This window comes from Tyto alba, unplaced genomic scaffold, assembly GCF_018691265.1.
Source record: "Tyto alba isolate M040663 unplaced genomic scaffold, T.alba_DEE_v4.0 Super-Scaffold_2, whole genome shotgun sequence".
In the NCBI taxonomy this organism is placed as follows: domain Eukaryota; kingdom Metazoa; phylum Chordata; class Aves; order Strigiformes; family Tytonidae; genus Tyto; species Tyto alba.
This window is the reverse complement of record NW_024881282.1, coordinates 21,445,535-21,466,117: the sequence shown is the minus strand read 5'-3', so window position 1 is coordinate 21,466,117 and position 20,583 is coordinate 21,445,535. Positions and strand designations below refer to the sequence as shown.

General features: G+C 36.7%; 1 protein-coding gene across 3 annotated transcripts in view; it reads right to left on the bottom strand.

Annotated features, from left to right (window-relative positions):
- NUP58 (nucleoporin 58) overlaps window positions 1-20,583 on the bottom strand; it is a 39,377-nt gene that overhangs the window by 15,727 nt on the left and 3,067 nt on the right. For 2 of the 3 annotated variants that reach the window (XM_032991009.2, XM_042792666.1), the window contains exons 2-13: window positions 18,853-18,986; window positions 17,504-17,542; window positions 15,844-15,996; window positions 14,687-14,821; window positions 13,840-13,950; window positions 10,983-11,007; window positions 10,473-10,538; window positions 9,533-9,707; window positions 8,151-8,230; window positions 7,351-7,469; window positions 5,155-5,237; window positions 1,438-1,639 (exon numbers count right to left, since the gene is read on the bottom strand). In XM_032991009.2, coding sequence (XP_032846900.2) covers window positions 1,438-1,639; window positions 5,155-5,237; window positions 7,351-7,469; window positions 8,151-8,230; window positions 9,533-9,707; window positions 10,473-10,538; window positions 10,983-11,007; window positions 13,840-13,950; window positions 14,687-14,821; window positions 15,844-15,996; window positions 17,504-17,542; window positions 18,853-18,986 — 1,322 coding nt within the window. The remainder of the gene's footprint in view (window positions 1-1,437; window positions 1,640-5,154; window positions 5,238-7,350; window positions 7,470-8,150; window positions 8,231-9,532; window positions 9,708-10,472; window positions 10,539-10,982; window positions 11,008-13,839; window positions 13,951-14,686; window positions 14,822-15,843; window positions 15,997-17,503; window positions 17,543-18,852; window positions 18,987-20,583) is intronic. The other variant, XM_042792667.1, reaches the window with a different exon arrangement.

Here is a 20,583-nt window from a genome sequence, read left to right as displayed (position 1 = left end):
GATCCTTACTATATGCTTTCATATAGAACTGATCCTATGACAACTGTGGAGCATATATATTAAAAAAAAAAATGAGACAAGGAAAAAAGATGAAGGGAGAAGGAAGTACTTTGGCAACATTAGGCTGTACAAGCCACACTTCTATCTATATAAAAAATGCTGAAGCATGACATTACTTTATCTCATGTTTTCAGTTTAAAACCAGACGTCCCATCAACAAAATTCCCATGGACTAACATAGCAGCAACAGGAAGACTGTGGTCTATGATGGAAATTTAGAAGATAAATATTTATTTTGTTGTGTTCAAAATATTTTGGCATATTTGTCTTTTAAGCCCCTCTCCTTGCTGTTGGTAAGGGCCAGGGCTGGAAGTACACTGTATTTTCCTTTTACAGAGAAGGCAAGGACATTCTAATAACTTGTCAAATTGAAGGTGGATGCTGTACATGTCTCTAATGAAAACCATTCAAATTATGACTGCTGTTATAAGACAAGAGAAGGAAAAAGCTGCTAATGTGACTTTCAGTACACCTATGATAAACAACATTTAAAAAAATAAACGGTAGAATGAAGTTACCTATGCTTTCCATGATTTGCAGACAGACACATATCCATGTTCAAGTAAAATTAAATGGAGTTTATCTTATTTGTGTTAAACGATTAAATACTAATTCAATTCTCTACATTCAGGAATCCCTCTGAGAAGCGTTGGTTAGCATAACAATGTCAACTAAGGTGCCTTAAGTTATTTCCTTTGCCATACATATCCATTCTTCATTAGCAGTGGGTCATGCATTTCCCCTGTTTTGGTCTTCCACTTACACACATGCACACACAGAACCACTGATCAACCTACTTTCTCAAATATTTATTTGCAACAGCAGGATGGACAGCAAAAACTGCTCCGACATCACCCTGACAAAGGAGTTGGCTATAAAATAATAAGCCAGGCATTCATCCTCCTACTCTACAGATGCTTGTTCTGCTATCTTTCCTGTTCTACAGCATTTTTCATTTTACAGTTCCAAAGTGCTTTATAAAAATGCATTATTAATTTTACATAAGAAAAAGGTAGTATGCATTTAGATATTCTCTCCTCACCAATTTGAAATAATTTAATATAACCATACAGTTCTGGAAAGAGGCTATACTATGTGTATTCAGAGATGTTACTTAAGAGTGAAGACTCACATTCCAAGGGGTAAGTTAGAACAATACAGTAAATATCACTAATACAAGTAAATTCACAAGATTAAGTATCTGTTGTATAATTATTGCTAAGTCTACCCTGCATTTTTCTATTGGCTATGTATTTAATTTTGCTCATCACAACGTTTAGGTTTTTAGTCTAACACAAAGGAAGACTTCATAGAAAATTTTACACATATTTACTATTGTTGTAACACTAATAATCTATAACTTGAATGCACTCAGACCTGTAGCAGGCTGTTGCTGCTGAGTAAGTGTTGCAGCCATCGCAACGGCTGCTGCATTTGGTATGTTGCTGAAAGGGGTCGGTCCAGTGGTAACACGTGGCGCGCTCTGCCACTTCTTAGCTTCTGTTCGTCTTGCCTCAAACACATCCATGGCATCTCCCAGAAAGGTTTTCCTGTAGCCAAGGTATTGGTCTTTGAGCATCTGAAGGGGGTGGGGGGAAGCCATTTTAGTTCAGTGTATTTGACATAAAACCTTAACTTAATAAGGAAAGAGACACTGAGTTATTACTAACAATTCCTTAAAAAAATAAAAAAAATAGCCCCCCCCCAACCTGAAAGGATCTAGTCAGGCTATGAGCTGGAGAGAACTGTTTTGCATCAGCTACAACCAGAACAGCTTCCTTAAATCCTGCAAAGCAGTCAAGCAAACAGACTAACATACTGAATGGTATCAAAGTCTTTCAAAAGTTGGTGTAAACTAGCCCAATTCAATTTGTATCACTCTAGTAGCCAACCTAAGAGACAAAATACAGCCACAGTACTAGCCCGTAACATAAAATAACACATTCTTTTTCAGTGCTACCCTTTCTGCAGGGAGACTGTTTCTGCTCCTGTCACCTTCACCTGTATTGCTTTCCTTCCTTTCACTCTTACATTTCTTTCTTAGCACAAACCTAGAGAAGCTGCCAGATTTTTAGAATTCACTAATTTCTGATGCATTTCATCAACAATGTAATGCAGTGCAAATGCAATAGATCATTCTGCTTTAAACTAACAAGTAGGCCAAATCTGTTCTGTCATTTCCCCCCTCAAAACCCCACCTTCTGTGGCAACACCTGGCTTAGCCTGTTCATCATAAGCCATTTCTGTCTGTCACAGATGAGGGAACTATGGATATCTTAAGTAACAAAAAGAATAAATGGCTTCAATTCATGAACTGATAGAATAATTTCCATTTTCTAACAGAAGATTTTAAAATATAATAGATTTTTTCAAGGCAAAGAACAGAAGGTTCAGTTGAATTCTATGGAAGGCATACTGTGTCTTGTGTTCCTGGCTAAGGATGCGCTTGTTTCCGAGAAGAGGAGCTTACAGTCCAAAAATTGTGACTCAGCATTTGAACAGCTGTAATCCTAAATCTATCAGCAACAGCAGGAAACACACAGAAAGAATGATCTCGTTATCACACCAGGAGTGCTGTCTTTGGAGAGAAAAGCCATTTGTAGAACTCTGATGAGATTTAATACAGTGCCATACTGACTGTCATAGCAGCTGACAAATGCCATTAGGCATTGTAGAGCAGTTCTTAAGGCTAATCTATGCAGAATGATTTAATGGCATTCTCTACCAGAATTGTGCCCAACCACATCTTACTCTTCACTGACCTTGAACATACAGATACATTCTGTACCCATATAGTATATAAATATATTTAACAACTAGCCCAGTGCAAAGATGTTTCGGGTCATCAAAGTGTATGTGCAAACCAGAAACCCTACTTCAGACAAAGGAATGAATTGTGGTCACAGCTCTGCCTTCACAAACCATATCACAAACATCAAATAAGGCAGAGACAGCAGTTTCAAAACTGCTCTCCTCTCCTAGCATCTCCTAGCTGATAAACTAAACCAGATGATCAGAATGACAGATCCACTTAAGCAGTACATAGATTTTTCTGATTTTTGAAGCTCTATTTATAATTGTGTCTCCCAGCATATCAGTTTTCATGTCCATCCACTAAATTACATCTCAAAAAAAAAATATTCCCAAAAGAAAGGTCCTCAAACCAACCTGTTAGTTTCAGGAAACAGAATACTTTTTAAGCTTAAGCAAAGTCTTTAGTACCTTGTCAGTGTGACTGAATAGCAGACACTACTGCTTATACTTGCATACTAATCCAGCTCTTCATATTGATACATTTTTGTTGTTCTTCAAATACCATTGCATGAGTTCAGGCTACACTAAGATCTCAGAAAGGAGGAGCCCAGAACACATTTGCCATCCTTCTTGTATATTTCTAATGAAATTATGGAGGAACTGACATATCCTGTATCTGGTACCAAAACAGTTAACTAAGAGCAGCACAAATTCTGATGGCAGGTAGCTGTAAACGGATGAATATCCATGCCGACAGAAGCAATGCAATGCAAGCAATCTACTTCATACAAAATCCTCAGTATTCCTGAACTTTATTCAGGAAAAGTAAAAAGTTTCAGATGTTTAGAGAACTAGCAATATTATGCAGAAGAAGCTTTGAGAAAGAAACAAGCAGAAGATTTACCAGAGCTATTCCCATTAAGGAAGTCACTTAGCAGAAACAATCCCAAATACTTGTACTCCTCCCCAGATTGTTTTTTTAACCAAGAAGCGCTCTGATTATATAAAGAAAAATTATGGATTGTAGAATACTGACGTTTTGTTAACAAGTCCAGAAGCATAAATGGGTGTCGAGGTTTGAGCCTGGTTGGCAGCCAACCACCACACAGACACTCTCTCTCCCTTCTCTTCCGGCAATAAGAAGGGACAGAGGGGTTTAAGATAGGACTGGGAAAAAACCTTTATGGTCACGAGCAAAAGGCAGACTCGTTAGGGGAAGAACAAAAAGAACATAGATTTATTACAGACACTAACAACACATAACAGAGTAGGCCAGTGAGAAGCATTGCCACATCTTGAGAACACCTTCCCCCCACCCCTCCCTTCTTCCCAGGCTCAGTTCTGCTCCCGATATCTCTACCTCCTCCCCCAGTGGCGCAGGGGCAGGGAATGGGGGGGTGCAGTCAGCGCTGCCACTTCCTTCATCTTCGGTGAGGGGAGTGTCCAAAACTTGTTCCCCCTGCTCCATCATGGTCCCCCTCTCACAGGAGACAGTCCTCCATAAACTTTCTCCAACATGAGTCCCTCCCACCGGCCGCAGCATTCCCCACACTGCTCCGTCATGGGTCACCAACTTTCTCCAACTGGATTCCCTCCCACGGCTGCAGCCCTTCCCGACCTGTTCCTATCTCAGCCTGCGAGTCTCCCTTTACCCCTCCAACTCCCTCCCCCATTCCCAGGTGGGGAGGGGGAAGGGTGGGTGACCGGCTGCAGTGGTTGGCTGCTGACCAGGCTCAAACCACGACAATGGGAAATTCAAGCCACGATGGAAAAAACAAACCTAACTAGGACTTTTGATACATTAGCATTTTTTCACAGTAGTCTTTTTCCTATACATATGACTTCCCATGAAAATCAGGTTGAAAAAAACTAAGCAAGCCAAAACACAATTTTCAGAATTCTTTGATAAGTTGAAAAATCTTACATATTAATACCTACTTTTTTACCTGTTATCTATTTGAGTAAAAGCAGGTTTAGATCATCTTTGCTCAAGATCAAGAGGTCATTGGGCAAAAAGCAAAACATACAAGGATGAGCTCCAAGACAGACGTTTCAAAAACTGATAAACAATTCAAAAATGAAAAGGAATTAAATGAAAAACATTTTGTAACCTAAATGATTGTGGGCAGTTGCTATCATCACTAAGTAAATAATTCAAATTAGATTTCAGCTGAACAGAAGTTACTCTTAATCAAAGCACTTATCCAGGACAGTTTGAACATTTTAAAAAGCAATTAACAGAAGAAAAAAAAAAAATGAATACCTGAAGATATATTTTGAAAAAAGTGACTCTTGGTAGTTCTTTCACTAAATATACTGGAACACATCAAAACAACATACCTTTACATTTTCATGTATTGATTGAAGTTGTGCAGCTAAAGCTACAAATGTTTGATAGATTTTCTGCATAGCCATAGACAAATCTGTAAGAGGCATAATAAAATATTGGTAAGTAACAATCTTACCACCAGGAGAAAAGATTTAGTGTTTATAGTACAGTAAGAAACCCACACAAAACCTATACAAAACAAAGCACAAACACATTTGCATGAGAACAAGTTAATGTCTGTAAGAAACAAAATTTGAGAGCAATTGGGTGACACAAGTCACTCAAGGACTGTTATTTGAAAAGGCTTCAAACTTTATTTTGAAAAGTACTCATTTCTCAGATTTGTTTTTATATACGTGGTCATTTGTTTCCTATGATTCTATCATTTAGCAAAATTAAAAATCTTATTTAGCCTAACTTTATCTAATCACACAGGAACATTTTACCTCATTGTTTTTTTACATAACTATAGTTAAATCAGATTTTTCTTGCATTGTATATATTTTTCACTCTTTCTGACTTAAAGCAGTTAAGTGTTCAGTTGATTTTGCCAAAGAGAGCAGAAGCATGGAAGCTTTACTTACAATTTAAAGACATGATTAACAAGCATCGCAGGAACTCTTACTCTAGCTCTACCCACAAACATATCAAACAGAAACACAATTGGGAGCTTCTTGCCTACATAAAGTCTTAGGATATCCTACACTTCCCACACAGATATGAAAGTGTTTTCAGTGCACTGACCCAGCTAATGCAAAACTTTAATAGTAAGGGGGAAATCTCAAAGGTTTTGGCAAAATGAGGCATCTACTGAAAAAAAAAAATGCTTTCCAGAAAGAAACACTGAAACAATGTACCAAAATTGAGGACAGAAAAGTGCTGAAGTAGTCTTTCACTGGGAGAGATCAGATCCTGCATTTCCTCTGAATGATGTATATAGTCTACTGAAATGCAAATAGTAGCTATCAAGTTCTTGAAGATGTGTATGTCTAGCAATGATTCTTGAACTGAGAAGGTCTGCCTCTCCATAGGGGAATTTCTCTGTTATAATTTGCATTTCTTTCTAAAAACAGAAATCTCGGGAATAAATCTCATGCTAACCTGCAGGATTGTGGAGGCAGTGGTATATAGGAAGACTGGACACAAGTGTCCAAATAGTCTGGAGGCAATTGATACTGAATATTATACATTTCAAAATTTTCAAGATATTTTGGGTCATAGCTTCCTGTATGGTAACAGAATTTCCTCCTCTATGGTAAAGGCTGCATTTGCAGTATGGTGCTGACTAGATCACTAGATCATTTGCTGACAGTCTGAGCATACTGGCACAACAGATTGAGCCTTGTGTACACAAGCAAGGAACCTTTAGATTATTGCAGAAACTGCTCAAAAACCCGACAAATCTGTGAAGGCATCCCTTCCATACTCTGGACAGACAAGAACATCACACAAAGATAGAGGATCCTCAGGATTCAGTAGATCTTCTATTCTGGAAGCTAGTTCTAGACAGTTCTCTTGTTTTTGACATATAAAGTCCAGAGTCTAAGAACTATCCTGTGATGTCAAAATGTTCGAGTATCATTTGGCACAGACAGACACGCACTTGCAATCACTGCTTATTGCAGGACCCGTACCTAAAATGGCCCAAAAGATAAACCTGTGTACAATCACAGGAATGGTAACCAAGCAGAAGGCTACTGTCCAGAAAGCAGTATTCTCTCACCAGAGAGATTCTCCAAGGTCGAATGATGCAGCAGCAAACAAGACTACATTTTCTCAGTTGACCAGAGCTGAAGGCAATACCAACAGGCTCCAAACAATGGAAAAGTTCCCATTTTGATCTGGAGCTGGCAGAGCAGACACCCATATTTGTCTGGTCAGATGGCCCAGTGCAAGACAAAAGGTGCGAGACAGCCTTACAACAACTAGATGCTGAAGGGAAGGAGATGGATATAGCAGACATCAAAACAAACCAGGCTTACAAATTGTACCTCAGGAACTAGACTGATCTTAAAAAGCTCAAGAACCTTTATGACTTTAACCTTTAATTCCAAATCTTGACGTTGAACAACTGCAGAATCTATCTGAACACTTCTGTACGTTAAATAAGAAAAGCCAATAATAACAGAAGAAGATATTAAATTGTTCTTACAAATATAAGATTTATTATTTTTTTATGTATGAAACACTGGAATTGAAACATTTACCTTGTGGAGTTATGTGTGAATTATTTGCTTGAGTAGCAAGATGATTTTCCAGTTCTTCTATTTGTTGCCTGTATTGCTGCAGCTGTACTTCAAATTGCTCGACCAAGATTCTGAAGTAGCTAGGAGTAAAACAATGAAATTGTATGATTTAAACTTCACTACTTTGCCAGTATTTTTTAAAATCTGATCTGTATTAGCTATCAATTTTAATTTAATTAATTGTAACAATTATATTCTATGACATTCCTGATGTCCCTCTACTAGTAGAAAGAGTAAAGACTGTATTTCTCATATCTATGAGATACAGATCAATTAAGTGTAGAAAAACCCCAACTGATTCTGTGAAACATTCAGAATAAATGTTATAAAAAACAGAAAAAAAAATCATATAATGATGTTTGTAGAATCATAAAATAGTTTGAGCTGGAAGGGACCTTTAAAGGCCATCTAGTCCAACTCCCCTGCAAGGAGCAGGGACATCTTCAACTTGATCAGGTTGCTCAGAGCCCCGTCCAACCTGACCTTGAATGTTTCCAGGGATGGGGCATCCACAGCCTCTCTGGGCAACTTCTTCCAGTGTTTCACCACCCCCACCATAAAAAGTTTCTTCCTTATATCTAGTCTGAATCTACCCTCCTTAAAACCATTATCCCTTGTCCTATTGCTACAGGTCCTATTAAAAAGTCTGCCCCATCTTTCTTATAAGCCCCTTTTAAGTATTGAAAGGGTGCAATAAGGTCTCCCGGGAGTCTTCTCAAATATATATTATTGCCTATTTTTTATGAATAACAATAACTCACTCTGCTGGAGCTGTATTTTCATGCTGGAGACCAGGAGGAGTTTTCTGTGTTCGTAATGCTATTTCTGCATTCTTTAGCTCCTAAATAAATAGGGAAAATTAATAAGAGATAAGATTCTGCATGAAGGGTTCAAACAGAAAAATAGCTGTAACTCTACTGTTCATTCACCTAACATACGGGGAAGGAATAAACAGCAGCATATTCTGAAAGCACATTATGCTCTCAGAAGATAAAATATCACAGTAGACTGTCAGAGATAAGATCTAATTTCTATTGTACTTGAGAAATCTGGTTACAGTGACTGGGGGAGAAGAAAAAGCAATAGTCAAGTGCGAGGAAGTAATACACCTAAAAAGAAATAGACCAAAGGATTATTTTGCCTTTAAAAAAAGATTAATTAGTTCAAAAAAGTGTCTCTCTTTCTACAGAAATTATCTTTTTATGCACGACAATTACACCATATACTTCTGTCTAATACTTTCTAATAACTCCACCATTAAGAATTTCTCAGTGCCTGGTTCTGCAATTATTCTCAACTGCATTGTTTACAGAAATATGACAATATCAGCAACAAATTTTTGTTTTCACAGAAAACTGTTGGCAAGGCACAACTATAGAGTATTTCCATTTGGTATCACAAGATATATAAAAAAAAAAAAAAAAATCAACATTTTTGCTTTAGACTAAAATACAGTTGTTTATATAGCAAGAAGCCCTGACATGCCTGATGAAATAAAAAGTGGTACAGAACTTAATTTGAAAAACACTTGCACCAAAACTTGAGCTCAAACTGGTTGCACAGTTAAGGTGCAGACTGGTAGACAGTTGTAACTCAAGATCACCAGATGAATACTAGTGCTAGTTAAGATATTTTGGTCCCTGAAATGTTATGGGGTTTTGGTTGGTTGTGGGTTTTTTTGTTTGTTTGTTTTGTTGTTGTTTTTTTGTTGTTGTTGTTGTTGTTGTTGTTGTTTTGTTTTTTTAAGTCATCGGAAGAAAACATACTTGCACTTCCACTGGTCCAGATTCCAGCATGCTGTTATGAGTATGTCTTTGCTGGCAGCTGAACATATAACGGAAACTGAAGTGGGCACACATTCGCTTCTGTTGCCTTTGCTATGTAGGAGCGCTTTCCTAAATAACATTAATTTTATTGCTGCTGTTCTTGTCTGAAAATACTGACATCATATATTCCAGTCTCCCCCAATAACTTCAAGTCGATTAGAAGGGATTCAATTTTTCACTTTGCTTACAACTGGTTTAGTTTAGACACATGTTTTAACTCAGTGGTTAGTCAAGTTAAGGCTAGTCAAGAAGGCCAGTTGTCCTATATGAAATAATCAACACTAATTCTACATAACAAAATTCATATTCAATTATACCTGTGCAGTTTCCACTTTCAGTTTGTCAATATTAAGAGTGTTCCTCTGTAATCCACTGGCAACTACAGACAGAAGTTGTTTCAAAGCTTTAATGTCTTCTTGTACTTTGAGCATTGCTTTAGAGGACATCCTACTAATTTCTTCCTGAACTTGTTTTTGTTCTTTCACAAATTTCCTGGGGACAGGAAAAAGAAGGGTGTGGGGAGAAAAGAAACATAGTATATTGAACCCAAAGTACCCAAGTGTTTACCCCTTGTTCATGTTATTTAAATATCTATTAAATTAGTTTTTCCAAAATCAAGTACCGAACAATAAAATTACTGTATAGCATAGTATCATCTTAACTTAGCATGCTAATACTGTAAAAAAAAAACCTAAAACCCACATCAAAAAAACCCCTAAACTTCAATAGCAAGTGTTTAAACACGTTATGCAGAACTCTATGTCAAATATTTTATATATATGTAATAATATACAGCATTTGTGTAAAACTACTTTGAACTCATAAATATGGTGACACATTCTCTCTGACTAGTCTACAAGCTGCCTCCTCCCTCCCTGAAGGAAGGCTGTTTTACAGCTCTCTAATCCATGGAAGACCCACAACACACATGCAACAGGGACATGAGGTTCAATACTTACTATGCATGTACAACAGGCTTAATACTCTCAGGGAGAGGTGGATGAGATTCTAAGCATATATTTGTTGGGCATGTCCATTTGCATAAATGCATGGAAAAGCAAGGCTGAAAAAAACAGCCTAAAACTTCTGCTCCTAGATCGATCCATCTACTCTGTTCCCCAGGTTAATCTGCCAAAAGGCCCCTGGGCTAATAAGTTATCCTGCATGCAGCCTGTAGCAGGGTGTTTTTGTCACAGAGTATTGACAGCATGCAATACTTTAGCTAATCAACTATCATAAATGAAAACCACTACTTACTGTAGATTTTCTACATCCTGACAGATTACTGGAGGTAGATTTTCATCCTTTAGTGCTTTGCTATCTCTACAAGAGACAACGCATGTTTAGATGTTGCTTTAATACTGCCAAACATTTTTGCATGACCACAAAATACAATGAAAACATTCATGTGACTGATTACACAGTTTTGCATCGATTGCATATATCCCACAACTAGGAATGATTTGGATTAATGCACACAGATACTATGCCAGGGACCAGAACTGCAGTGTTATTGTACACATTTACAGAAACCATTTTTCAGACCACATGATCAGTCTATAGTAGATGCTAGATAAGCTGTAAGTATTGCAGTTGATGGGAAAATTGCAATGTTTAAAATTATAAACTACTTTACTAAACTGGACATATTACAAAAGCTGGTTATTCACAATTATGCCTTTTTCAAGATCAAGTAGTAGAAAAGTCAACATATTAGAAAACAACTAAACTAAATAAGACATGGAATGCAAAGAATCTGACACTTACTCTGGTCTTGTTCCTGTTTTGTCACCTGGAAAATAAAAACAGTAGGTCAGAAATAAAGGTTTGAAAAACAAAACAACCTTAATGAGATTTTAGGGAACAACTGGTGACTACAATCTGCTTGATTTCTCTTGATAAGAGGAACAGACTAGGCTAGCCATAAAATAAAGGCTTTAATTTACACCCCCTTCACAGATAAGTATCTTTTCAAGAACAATGGTTCAACAGCTGAGGTGCTAATTTCTTGGCACAGAATAATGCAAAACATCTTGTGTCACTATACAAGTCACTACAAATGCATGAACTACAGTTGCATAAGAAATCTGTTCCTGCTTATGCAACTACAACTCACTTAGTACTGTACCCACAAAACATTAAAATTAAATTCAGCAATAGCAGCCTCCTCTCAAACACAATGAAGGTTTGCTCATTGGACTTTAAGATTTGTTGCATTAAGTCCATAATGAATGAGGTTTCACAGAATTGAAGGTGTTACTGCTTACCTACCACTTACTCCAAACTACTCATCCGTGGATCAAGATGCCAAATGTCTCTGGGTAATAGAATGGGGCTGAAAACATGACTAGAAACTGTCATGACCGAAGGCAGTAACTGCATCCCATACCACAGCAGCCTGCTAGGAAGAACACTCAGCCCCAGAAATGAGCTTCGTCTTCTTCAGCTGTATGCAATTCACATCCTCACTTCCCTTGCAGCCTACACCAAGGCAAAAGTAGCTATACAGCTACTGCTAGTGCCACAAACATTTTCAGCTGCACAAGCCAGTGCTCCTGACAGGACAAACTACTGCTTTTAGAAGCAACATCTACTTAAATTGTCTGTAGACTGTTACCCAGGACATTAGAGAGCCTGGAGTCTCCCCACCATTACCTAATGCCTTTTGCTAAGGGGAAAAAAAAAAAAAAAACAACAAACATATACACAAAATTGGGTAGGGAAAAAAAAAAAAAAAAAAAAAAGGAGAGAAACCCCAGAATTTAGGAGTTATTTCCCTGCTGATACTCTAAAAATTAGGCAGAAAACTAAGTATATTTTGCTTTCTCTCTCCAGGCTTTTTTTTTTTTTGGCTGTATGTCAGAACAGTAATTACAAAGTAAAAGATACAGATTTGAAATCAGATTTTGCTACTTATGGGGCAAGTGAGTGCTCCAGTTTTTCAATTTCTTACATTGTTTTTAGTAATACATGAAGAAAGTATGTACAAAGAACATCTTTTCCTGCAGCTGTATTTTAAAGGAATAAAACAGACACTCAGCCTCCAGAAGGAAAAGCTTTTATAACCAATTCCAGAAAAACAGAACACAGGAGTTAGTCCTTATCTGTCCTGGGATTCCTAGGGCACTTCTCATTGGTTGCCACATCTCCTCCTTCCTCTTCTTCACAAAGGAAAAGAAATAAAAACCTCAAAACCATAAAACTATCACCCTCAGACCTTAACACAGTTCCTCATACAGTACAATTGTACTGACAGAACTAAGTAGCAGCACATAGGTAGGGCTATTTGTCAGGGCTACTTAAGCCAGCACTATCCATTATGGTAAACATTCCTAAATTTAAAAACAAACCCAAACCTGAAAACACAGTCCCCTCCTACATTTCCCAGTGCTTAGCTATGGGATCTCTGCTTATCATCCTGACAGTGATAGTCCAACTCACCCAGATCCACTATGAAAACACATGGGGAATTCAGGTACTCATTCAAGTTTCCACCCTAAAAGCTAGGCAAAACAATGCTGAGAGATATCAGACTGAAGTAGATTTTGAGTCTGTGGTGGTCTGGTCCTCATTTTAAGATACCTGTATATTATGGAAGTGTTATGATATCCTAATATTATAGTAATGGAAATCCCGTAAGAACCCAGGAATCAGAGGTTTTTCATCACTCCCAATTTCAGTAATAAACTTGAAAAACAATCAACATCATGCAGAGCACTCCACTTAGGACAGACAATATGTCATCTTTTCTCCAAGAATAAAGAACTACATCTCCACAGCTTATGTTACTCTGTAAAGGTGGTTTCATAGAGTTTCTGTATTTCCTTCTCTTTTAGCTACTGGTATACCCAATTCAACATCTGGCTCCTGAATCAAAAGATTAAATCAACATTATCGATTCCCCAGAGAAAATGCACATTTTAGAAACAGATTTAGTTATGCTCACTCTGGAAATATAAAAGCAAGACAAATTAGTAAGTGTCCATATCTCAATAATCAAAATTACTTAAGTACTTTAAAGCTACCACAGAGGTAAAGTTTTTATAACTGGTTTTAACAGCCTGATAGAATGTATCAGATAGAACTATGCACCACCAGAAATACAACTTTGAAGAATAACAGTTAAAACTAAGACATTTTTATTGTGTGGGCTTTCAAAAAAAAAAAAAAAAAGAGACCAAGTTTAAGATCTTTTACAGTTGGAGAAAGCCAGTTTCAAACCAGTACTTTTCATATTTGCAATGCATTATTTAAACATAGCTCTGCTCCCCCCTCTAGAGGCTGTTTGACACATAGCTGTTCAAAAACCTGCCAAGGCTTTTCAGCAAATGATCCTGAGTCTTCACTCCCAAAACACTAAAGGGTTTAGATTCTGGTTCTCAAGTATGATATTCGCTTATACTTATTTTAACTAAATAATTTTACATTGCATTTGCAGCAAAAATCTTGTTGTTCTATACAAGCACAATATCTAAGAACAAAAATAACTGAAATGCCCTGTGAGAGGGGAAAAAACAAAAGTTGTCAGCTTTAATTCCACACTCCCAACACAATGAAATAGTGTCTTTGCTATAGTGCTCTGATAATTTGCTCATTAAAAAATTATGTTTTAAAACAAACTTACTCTTTTTGTCTGAAGAACTGCTAAAATCAATGCCACCAAGACCTTCATTGGCAGTAGTTGAAGGAGTCGCTGTTGCCCCCAGAGTCAAACTCAAAGCATTCTGCCCAAGCCCTACAAGAAACCCAAATAGAATTTCTGCACTTAAAATGTTGATAATTAAAATTTATTTTAAACTAAAAGCACATATAAATTTGTTCGCAATTTCAGTATCCATTTACTACATTTGGATTTTTAAAATACGCAAAACAGAAGAAAACAGAGTGCATGAAGTTTCATACAACTGCACACAAGTGCTTTATGTCATGTTTTCACAGTACTATGTAGCTACTTAGATACCTAACTTATCAGCAGCATCTTAAGTATCTTTCTGTTTCATTTAGAGTTTAAGAGTAATGTTACCAAAACTACAACTAGCGCAACAAATATTTCCTCCAGAGCTGAAAATGACAGGAAGCCATAAGATGACAATACTAACAAAGATTTTATTCAAACCAAAAGCCACCAAAATAAGGGGGTTTCAACTTCTCCACAGTTAAAACAGATACTTGTATGTCATCGCCCTCTCCCATTTCTGATCAACTTCCTTGAGCCAATTATGGCAATGACAAAGATGTCATCACCTATTCATTTAAGAAGTGTGAAATACAAGTAAACTTAAGAAGTCAACCGTTTCAGATTTCATTTTTGTTGTTCATGGATAGCAACACTATTAACTGTAACACTTAAAAAGTACACTTTCACAGTGGTAAGAGTTTATATAAACTAAATCCTACATTACGAATTCATACAATCACACATTCAATTTCAATGTTTTGAGACAGAAGGAAAAAACTAAAATAACTTTCACCTGTTGCTGCTGTGCTTGTATTCTGGAAGAGTGAACCTCCTAAACCTGCTAAGGCTCCTCCTAAGGAAAGACCCGTGGAAGCAGTTGTAGTTGGAGCAGTTGTGCCACCTAAATTTAATGTAAAGCCAGTAGTTCCTGCAGAGAAAGCAAACCAGCCTCATGCAGACACTGCATTCAAATACATCGACAGACAATAAGAAACAACCAAGAGTTTGGAACAGCATCTTTATCATAATTAGATAATAAATTCAGTTGTTTTTATTTCCTGAAGGTTTTTTAAACAAAGCCATCGAGACTTGAATTATATGTTATTTTGTTCTCAATATCATAATCCCGATTAGTCCACATTTACCTGCAACTATATAAAATTTTTGAGAGTTCCCTGTAACACAAAATCTAGAACCTGGCACAGAATTTATTTTATAGCATAATGGATCTAATAAGTGCTATCAACTTTTTGTATTAAAATGCTGAAATGTTAATGCTTTATGTTAAACATCAACAGATGATACAAGAATATTTCCTTGATAGTTTGATCCTTCTGGAATTAAGCATCCCAGCTTTTGGTAGGATAAATAATTGAGTAGAGAAAAACGACAGGCATAAAGGGACAGAGAACAGGGGGCACAGAGAGTTCAAATGTAAACTCCTAAGGTTACAAAAAAAATGAACTCCAGCCTTAATTATGCACAGTGCAGTTTAGCTGAGTTAAATGATGGCAAGTGTGTATCAATATGAGAACTACACTGGAAAAAAACTCATCTCCAATACTAGTTAACTATTTCAGTCCATCTACAAAAAGTAGACATTTTCCAAACTTTTCAGCTGCAGAAGTAGGAAGTTTTCAACCTTCAGTGGGGTTAACAATACCAAAAATAGTAATTTTACATGACAAATCAGCTTGTTACATTTCTAATGACCTAGATCATATACTGCCTATTTCTCACGATATGCTGCCCATAAATCTATCTGTATGAGGGTACCCAAATTTAGAACTAGTCAAGTCCAATGAACCTTCTTATTGAAGTACCACAAAATTATGTAAATTCTAGAAAAATATAGACAGTAGAATTGTTTTATCAAAAAGTTTTATTGTTAAAAACAAACAACCAACCCTGCCTGCCAAAAAAAATCCAAACCCCCAAATGTTCTCTTACCTGCTGCAGGAGTTGATGTAAGAGCAGATGATAATGACAGGCCGCTTGCTGAGGTAGAAGAAACAGGTAAAGCAAATGGTGTGGCCGAACCTGCAGGTTTGTTGAAACCTAAACTAAAGCCTGTGGTAGCTGCTGATGTGGTGGCAGGCGTGCCTAGAAGAAACCCAAACCCAATTATTACTCTTAGAATATTCGGCTTGAGAATGAATGCTCAATTCACCTTCTCTTCTGAGCTATTCCCCTTTAGCCATCACAAACACCACAGCACGCAAGATCACCTGTATCAAGTAAAATACCCCCACAGCACCTTCAGATAAATTTCAAAGGTTTACATTAAACGCACAGGCATTTTTGCCCCAAAATTCCTAATGTTCCAATGAGCTTTAATCATGGAATGGCAATTACATCTAGTGGCAATCTAAAAAAACTTTGGAAAAAAAAGAGCTTTCACCAAGACCATCCAAATAGATGAACCAAATATTGGTAAATAGAGCTGTAAACAACACTGCCCAAAATACAGACTAAAAATTCTCAACTGGATGTCCATACCAAAATGAATGCATGTATCCTTTCAATTTGTAAACAATAAAAATGTTATTCCCTCAAACTTTGATTTTGAACACTTTTAAAGTAAAGCAAATAAAGTTTCCGCTTCCTGCTGTTTTCATGGTAAGAATATATTTCACATTCTAGAATCCATATTCCAGAGTGAAAAAGGAGTGTGCATATACACACACAAACTACAATAACATGCATAGGCAAAACATACTTGATATTCTCAGTAACTGCTGTGTGTCTGGTTTGGATGATATTATTTCATTCAGCTATTGAAAAGAATTAATGTTCAATCTGCATAGTACTGACTGCCACATACGGTTATGCATCGCAGTCTGTTCCAGGTTAACTGCTGCTCCTCCCTTCCACCCATTTCATTTGCTGCTTTATCCAACACTATTTTTTCCTATTTATTCACAGTATGGCTTCCTATGTTCTTGGTCTGCAGTCTGTCTTGTAGCACCACCCCCAATACGTGTGATACACAAGCTCAGTTTCTGGTGTTTAAAAAGGAAAAAACAAAAACCAACCAAACAAAACCCAAACAAACAAACAAAAAAACTATCAACCAAAAAAAGCAACCCCAACTAACCAAAAAAAAACGCAAGCCCCACATATTCCTGTATTTCTAATGACAGCTGAAAAATAGTCACTCAAGATGCATCAGAGAAACAAAAGTAAAATATTCCCAAGGTTTGTTCCCAGTTCAACCTGCTTTATTCTTCTAAAAGAGGTAATTATCAAACAGACCTGTTCACACAAAGTTCATTAGAGCAAGAAACACTGTATGAAAAATTCTTTGATAACATATTCCACCTCCTCTCTGCTGAAGGATGAGACTCATTAGGGGGACATACATCCAAAAATCTTACTATGACCACTGTCACTGTTGTACAACAAGGAATAATCATTTAACAACAAGTAACAGTGCCCAGAACTACAGGGCTCCATTCTGGTTTGCAGCTGTAACATTTGGGCTGCAAAGCAGACTGCAGTTATTAATGGGGAAAAGCTCATGCATGACCACTAACTTTCTACATTACCAGAAAGATGCATCTTATATTTCTTTTCGCCTGTATAACAAAAATCCTAACTAGGTCCTTACCTAGTGTCAGTCCTGTAGCAATAGTTGTTGCTGTTCCTGCTTTAAGAATGAAAACAAAGAATAGTAATTGAAGATGACAGAGCAGTTATTATAGTTAAAAACATGAAATAAAACATTAAAACAATGCAACACTGAGCCAGTATGTACACTACTATACAAGTTTGCTCTGCAGTACGTTGAAAGCAAAACAAGATAGAAAACAGTATTTGTGCTGCTGGTGCTTACAAATCAAAGCATGACTGACTTACAAAAAATGCCATTTTTCTTTATAAGAATCCGGTAACAGTGAAGCTAATGTTAACACAGCAGTATAGTAAATTCTTTGAAATTTCAAACAGATGAAGGTAAAAAAAATATGGAAACTAGTAATTCTATCAAGTATTTTTTTTCAGCCATATAGCAGTACAAAACATTACCATGTAAACCAGCAGATTTACAGTATAATCAAGAGGATTACAGAGTCCAAAGTCTGTAAAATCCTGTGTCTTGGTTTTGGGTTTATGCCCCACTGGTAGTTTAAAGAGACTATTTTGAACACAGCACTATGCCACTTCATATTTTAAAAAACATCTGATTAGAAGATTAAAAGAATCATGGAAAGAAAATTACCCCAATGTAGCCAAACAGAGTAATACAGGCTTTCAGTCTACTGTTGACTTTATTTCTAGTAGATTGGTTTTTAGAACTTCCTTTATCTACTCATAGAAGTGTACAAGAATAAGACCATTTTGTCTAGCAATATTGGACCCAAAATAAAATTCACTGTTGTGGCTGAAAAAAAAACCCCAAACCTCCAGTGAGTGTAAAAAAAAGAAAATGTTTCTCCAATACGCCTATGAGAATCTGTATGTTCATAGGCTGAATTAGAGACCAAAGAAAATATTATTGATAAATCTATTCATGCATATTGCTAACATTAAAAAAACCCAGACAAGAAAAACAGAGATGTTTACTACTGCAGGATTACAAAGACCACATTACAAATACTAACAGTTCTTTAAAATATTTTTTCAGATCAAAATATACTTCAATCTTAAATCATAATTTTGAACATTCCTGGATGAAGAGTTAAAAACATTGGGATTAAAATTATGGAACAATTTACACATAGGTCCAGGCAGTTTTCTAGTAACTGCGTTTGTGCTTCTGCAGCATAGGTACTGCATAATTCTCAACGAATGACCTTTTAAACTGTTCAATTAAGCTTTTTTACAAAACTACGTAATATTCTGAACTGCAGAATTACTGTAAAAAAAAGTAAGCACATTATGATGACCCAGTTTATGTGTACATATGATACAGTTTTTCACTGTTGATTCAAATTCCTGCTGTACAAGAATTTTTTCTACCTGTACTGGTGCCTCCTAGTGTAAAGCCAGTGGTTGATTTTGATCCAAAAAGTCCACTCCCAAAGCCCACTGAAGGAGCTGATGTAGTTGCTGTAGCAGTACCCAGAGTTCCAAAATTAAGTCCTCCTGTTGAGCTATTACAAAATAAAGACTATTAGCAAAAATAATATTTCAAATTAAAAAAAATTCACCCCCACCCCTTTATTTCAGTTTCTTTCCCACGCCATCATTCATATTCCCAAACCACACAAATGCAGCTGGACAAGCCAGACTCCAAGCTCACCGCCCCCCAAACAAAAAGAGAAGGCCTATCTCCATCTTTCCTTCTACAGCTCTGTCACTGCTTCTATCCTTGCTGAGCTGATACCTCTTGCTAAATGAGGGGGAAATTCAAACTTTTCTGTTAGATCATCTCATTAGTTCTGCCTAATTATTCTCCCTGAAATGGGAGAACAAATGCTAGAGGCAGCACAAAGATGACAACAAACCTGCAAGAACATCCAAAGCAGAAGTCCAGTTAGATACCTCTGACCAGAAAACTCAACCAGTGTTACATTATTTCATTCTAAAGTGATAAACAGACACAGAACCATTCACATCAACAGCACAACTTTGCCCTATCTTACCACCGAAACACATGGATGCATGAGTTCATTTTCTAACCAAAACGCTGTCCTTCCCCACGGGTGCAAACCATAGAGGATCCATGCCTACCATACTTTCTTTTCTGACTGTATAGTTGTCAAAAAGTTACAGATATAAAATTCCAGAGCTATTTTCATGGATGGAGGGGAAGAGAAAGGAAGGAAAGAATCAGAGGTCAGTCATCAACAGGAAAATTAAGCCCTTTTTATTTATTTTGGGTAACTACACATTTTAGAAGTTTCATGGCAAATACAGAACAAGCTTCACATTTAGCAGGGAACACATTAAGTTATTGCACAAAACAGAGGGAAATACAATAATCATGATTATCTCTAACCAGTGAAATTACAGGTACTAGCAGCCAGATGAGTCCGTGATTTTTAATATTTTGTTCTTAAATTGACCAAAGATCAGGTGAATAATTTATTTGTAGTAACTTCCCAATCCCACCTGTGAGCTTTTTTAGAAACTAGGCAAATTTTATCTAATTTAAATAACATTTTGCATAGGTGCAACAGTAGCACTGAAATTAAATGCAATTTATACTTCAGGGTAACAGTTGTCAAGAAGTATTTTGTGTTTCAGGTGTTCAGTATTCCCTCCTTGTTCCTTATTTCCTCTCTCTCTTTGTATGAAGGCAGCTTCTAGCCATAACAAATTAAACACAAAAGTAAATCCTTAAAAAAAAAAAAAAAGCTGTAATTGGCTTTCACATTAAAAGTTTTCAAAATGTCTACAAAATTGATTGTGGAAAGCCAAGCAAAAGTTGGTTGCAAGTTCAAAACCTTATTTTCTTAAATTCTTAAAGAAGTAATTCAGGGACCAGAGTGACCAAGTTTAGAAGGACACAGACCCACAAATTATCCAACTCTGCAGGAGCCAAAGCATTTCAGCTTTAACTCCCCAAACATATCAAGATACAGAACCATGAGCTAACTGCTCGTAAACTTAAATACACAAGGTGCTTCTCTCACTAATCAAGAGTTTAAGTTTCTCATCTTTTTCCAGTACAGCCAAGGATGATTCTTCTGTGAAATTTCTTCTCATTTCAGCATCTCAGTAGGAAAAAACTAAGGTACAAAATTT